Genomic DNA, 5529 nt, shown 5'->3' on the forward strand with positions numbered 1-5529 from the left:
TTTGATGTGCAAAAATTTTGATGTGTAAAAATTTTAAGATAAGAGAAAAAAAATATTGAAAAATGTAACTTTTAACGTATAATTTATTTAATTAATTGATGAGTAAGAATCGGAAACACTTCTTTGATTAACTACATACAAATATTACACAGACTTTGCTATAAAACAAAAACAAGATTATAATAATTCTAAAAAATTACAATTATAATGATCACAAAAAAGTAGGTAATGGCCATTTTAGATCAATATTTAAGTACATGCATAAACTTGCAAATTTAACTTCCAAAAGTAAACATAATATCACCTCGTTTTGAAGATGTTCGATTTTATTGCATTTCATGCTATTTCATTAAAACAGTGCTCGCAAAGATTTGCACATTTCGGACCGATTCCGACGTGCTATCACTGTGCGGGGCTTCATGCTCTGGCTCAAGAGCATCTCTGTAGTTTAAACGTAGCTTAAACCTTACGTTATTAAAGCTCCTGAGCCAGAGCGTTACGTGAGCGCCCGGCGGCTCGATCGCCGAGCCTCGAGCAATAGTAGAGGACGCTCGCCGGAATCGGCTCGAAATGTGCAAATCTTTGCGAGCATTGCATTAAAATACATAAGTAATTTTAAATTAATAAATTTTAATATTTTATCCAAATTATATATATAATTTGTGATTTTGGGTAAGCTTTTTGGTAAGCTGGCATATCCCAAACTTTATTATTAAAAAAAACCATCTTAAATCAAATATATTGTATATTTCTAATAATCTAAAAATCATTTGTATTATATATTATTATATGTATATTCATAATTTAATACTTACATTTCCGATGGTAAGATAAGGAATCGATACATTAAATTGATAATTTACATCCGCATACCATACCAAACGTATATTTGTTATAATAAAAGTTCCGATATTTCCCTTAAAAGTAATATTTTTTTTTATTAACGATAATATATGTAATAATTTAAGAGAAAAATTGCATTTGTAAATGACCAAAAATCTTCTTGTTTAAGAGTGTTTTTTAAACATTTTTACAAAAGATTTTGTTCGATATATCTAATTTGATATCTAAAAGAGAAATTGCACGTAATCCTTTCGCAGTCTAAATGATTAATATTTTACGTAAAAAAATCAACAGTTTGTACAATTGATAACTCCTTCTATTTAATCAATAAAGGAAAATTAATGCCAATGAGAATTGAGACAGTTGTACATGTGTAGTCAAATATAATATACAGTAACTATAAAAAATGTTCATACAGAAAAAATATTTTTTAAAAAAACTTCATTTTTAAAAAGTAAATATTATCCAGCGAGAAAGAAATCATCGAATTGATGTCGAATCGATATAAATTCGATGATTTTAACACTAATTTGATGTTGATTCGATCATTTCTTATGGGATAATTAACAATTATTCATAAAGAATAAAATAGACTGTATGTTTCTTAAAATTATATATATCAAAATGATGTGTATTAATTATACAAAATATATTATCCAAAAAATAAGCGAAAATTAAAAATTGTATTGTTTTAATACTCAAAAAGTATTCGTACAGATGAGAAATTTAGCTTCTAAAATCAGGAATACATACGAAGCTCGTTTATTTATATTAGAACAGAATGTATTCATGGTATAAAATTGCTAATTAATTTATTTTCTACAAATAAGGCTTTTTTATAATAAATTTCCTTGTACGAATACTTTTTGTTCTCACTGTATATGTCAATCATCAATTACAGACGTTTTGATCATAAGAGGAGAATTAGGTCCTCCTTAGTAAGTAATTTAAGTAACAATATCGGAGTCAAATTAATACATTGTAAAAAGATAGATAGATGCAATCATTGAATCATCGTAGATATCGTTGTCCAAAATTAAAAACTTTGTCTGTTGTACTTAGCTGGATACAAATAAAAATTTAGTAATTTAAATTGTACTCAGCATAACGATGATCCATTATAACGCGATATAATTATAATTATGTCTTGAGAGCATGTCAAATCCTTCTATTTGCCAGAAGGCTCTTTGCTAAATCATATTTGTTAAATATACCATAAACACTTCTATAACTAAATTTTTATAAAATAATGTTTCAATTATTTATGAACAACATTATTAATGTGTGTGTTATTGTGATCGAAATCTTTCTTCGTATTTCATATTTTTATTCGTATTTCTTTAATTGCGAAAAAGTGAATGAAATAAAAGTTATTCGCTTTTTTATAAAAATCTTTCATAATTTATAAAAGTTATTTAAGAATTTCTGTATAATTTAGCTTTTTAAAAATTTATTTATATCTTTTCTAGAATTTTTTAAATGTATATATCTGAATGTTGAGATATTCTCTTAAAAATTTTTCATTTTATAATTTCCAATGAAGTAAAATTGGAAGAATTACAATAAAAAACAATAAATTAATGGACTCCTTTAGAATAATAATAATAATTTAGAATAGTAATAAAAAGGCAATAGGAGTTGTCGCTAGATATAATTGCACAGTGTCAAAAATTAAAATTATCTTACTATGTTACAATAATTCAAATGGCCTGAACATTTCTGCGCATGTTTGGGCTACTTTCAGCCGTCCGTGTTCATTTTTACGTTAGTCCTGGACGACTTGCACTAAATAATGGTTACATAGAAATTTTTAGTAAATTATAATATTTGTTTCTTTTTCCTTTTCATATTGATCGCAATGTCATTACGACATTACTTTTTTATTCTATGTGATTTTGACTCATGTATAATTACACCATTTTATTCTAAATTGACGATGTTAATAAAATATTATTTATAATTACATATGTTCATAGTTTTGTCGATTGAGGTGAGTTAGTCAGATTATCCTTTGATTTTTATTAATAAAAATATCGTAGATTGAAGGTTTTAATCAGTTATCAATCAGCCTATGAACTATAATGTCAACAAATTGTCAAGAAAAATTCTCACCTCTTCACATTTATGAAAATATGACTTCGAATGAATGATGTATAGGGTCTTTCAATAGGGGCGCTCGAAATTTGTTAGATCACAGTATCCAGACCAGAGTAGTAGTTAGACCATATGTTGTTAAAGTGACATCTGTCAAATTTGTTGTGAATTGTTTAGTAGTGTATGGCAAATCACCGTCATAGTGTTGAAGGTCATAGTGTTGAGCAACATGTGCAAATCATAAAATTTTATTATCAAAATCAGTGCTCCGTTCGAGAAACATTCCGCGCATTACGTGATTTTTATCCTCGCCACAACCATCCTGTCGAGTTGACTATTCGACGTTTGATGGCCAAATTCGAGTCAATCATTCGATAAACAATCAGCCAACACCAGTACGTCGCCGAAACGCAAGATTTGCTGAAAACATCGGTAAACGACCATAGACAACGCCGTGTGTTCGCTGATTGGGTTCTGGAGCAATTGGAAGTTAATCCAAACAAATCATCTTTAGCGATGAGGCCCATTTTTGGATGAATGGATATGTGAACAAGCAAAATTGTCGAATTTGGGATGCCAATCCACGCGAGATACATCAGCTCCAAATGCATCCCGAGAAAGTCACTGTTTGGTACGGATTTTGGTCTGGCGGAATCATCGATCCGTACTTCTTCCAAAACGAAGCGGGCGTTGTCATAACCGTTGGGGCCATAACCAATGGCGAGCGCTACAGATCGATAAGCAATTTCTTGTGGCCTAAAATAGATGATATGGATATCGATAACATGTGGTTCCAACAGGATGGCGCTACACACCGCACGATGGATATTCTGCACGAGCGATTTGAGGGCATGGTTATCTCGCGCGGCAGCGACGTGAACACCGAGATCATGCGATTTAACGCTTTTAGACTTCTTTCTTTGGGGCTATCTTAAATCGCAGTTTATACAAATAACCACAAACAATTGATGCTCTCAAAGTCAACATAACAAACGCCATCCAGCAAATTCAGCCAGATTTATGCGAGAAAGTCATCGAAAATTGAAAAAAACCGCCCGAATAGGTGTCACCAATCGAAGCCGCGGCGGACATTTGAACGACGTTATATTCCATACTTAATGCCATAAAATATTCTTTCAAATAAAAAAAATTAAGTGGATATCTCACACACAACTTGTTTTATTTACATTTAAAAATCGAGCGTCCTTATTGAAAGACCCTTTATAATCATAGAATTATACATCATTTCCGCTGAAGATGATCCAAACATGCGTAGAAACATTCAGGTAAATTATTGTAACATAGGATGTATATGCCGTTCGAATTATTGTAACACAGTATGTAAGATAATTTTAATTTTTGACATTGCGCAATTATATCTAGCGATGACTCTTATTGCCTTTTTATTATTGTACTATTTATTATTATTCAAAATTGGAAGAAGTTTAAGATATTTTTATGAAAATCTATTCATTATATATAAATTTAAAATATGAAAAATTCTTAAAGCGGGCATGAGAATTTTTTTTACCAAGGGTATGATGGATAATTATTCAATAGAAACCTGTTCAATAGATAAATTCCAAACATCCTTCACAGAGGAGTGCACTTTTTCTTGAGGTAATAAAACCAGCCGATTTTCACGTATAATACCACTCCTCAATTTAATTTCTCTATAGATTTTCGATGACACATAAGCTCTATAATAAATGCTTTACATGAACAATTATCATTATTACGGTAGTATAATGAAAAAAATGTTCATTACCTATAAACACCTATAACTGAAGTGTAGTGTCTCGTACTTTTGGTGTCGTGATTTGTAAATATGAATTCATATCGACAATTTCGAAATGAAGTTAATATGTGAAGAGCTTGTACATATACACCATGAATCTAAAAAGTAAACTTTTGTTTATTACTTTTATTTCAACAATAGGGAGTTTGCATGAAAAAAATAATATATTTTTTTTATTTATGGAAATATGCATTATTATAAATTTATGTATAATAAAATGTAATTTTTAACAATAGATAGATACTAAAAAACTAAAATAAAGTTTAATATTAGGTGTACAACTTTGCTTTCGCCGTTTTTTTCCGAAATTCGAGGCTTTATTGTAAAAAACTGGTTATACATTTATGATCAAAGTATTGTCCATCGCTGGCCACTACTTTCTCCCATCTTTCGGGTAACGTACGAATCCCGCGTCGAAAAAACTGGTCATCTTTTGAGGCTATCCACGAATCGATCCAATTTTTTACTTCTTCATAAGACTGGAAGTGCTGGTCAGCCAGGCCGTGTGCCATTGATCGAAACAAGTGATAATCAGAGGGAGCAACGTCTGGAGAATACGGTGGGGTAGGACTTCCCATTTCAATGTTTCCAAGTATGTCTTGACCACTTTCGCAACATGGGGTCGAGCATTGTCATGCTGCAAAATCACTTTATCGTGTCTCTCGTATTGCGGCCGTTTGTCTTTCAATGCTCGGCTCAAACGCATCAATTGCGTTCGATACCAATCGCCTGTGATTGTTTCAGTCGGTTTTAACAGTTCATAATACATTACGCCGAGCTGGTCCCATCAAATA

The 5529-nt window shown here is 30.8% G+C and overlaps 1 protein-coding gene across 1 annotated transcript in view; it reads right to left on the reverse strand.

Annotated features, from left to right (window-relative positions):
- Nucleotides 1-5529, reverse strand: part of LOC105623815 (Bardet-Biedl syndrome 5 protein homolog) — a 25234-nt gene that overhangs the window by 6266 nt on the left and 13439 nt on the right. The window contains exons 4-6 of the mRNA XM_012205191.1: nucleotides 4706-4833; nucleotides 4502-4637; nucleotides 816-917 (exon numbers count right to left, since the gene is read on the reverse strand). Coding sequence (XP_012060581.1) covers nucleotides 816-917; nucleotides 4502-4637; nucleotides 4706-4833 — 366 coding nt within the window. The remainder of the gene's footprint in view (nucleotides 1-815; nucleotides 918-4501; nucleotides 4638-4705; nucleotides 4834-5529) is intronic.

Source organism: Atta cephalotes (genome assembly GCF_000143395.1).
Source record: "Atta cephalotes unplaced genomic scaffold scaffold00064, whole genome shotgun sequence".
Lineage (NCBI taxonomy): Eukaryota > Metazoa > Arthropoda > Insecta > Hymenoptera > Formicidae > Atta > Atta cephalotes.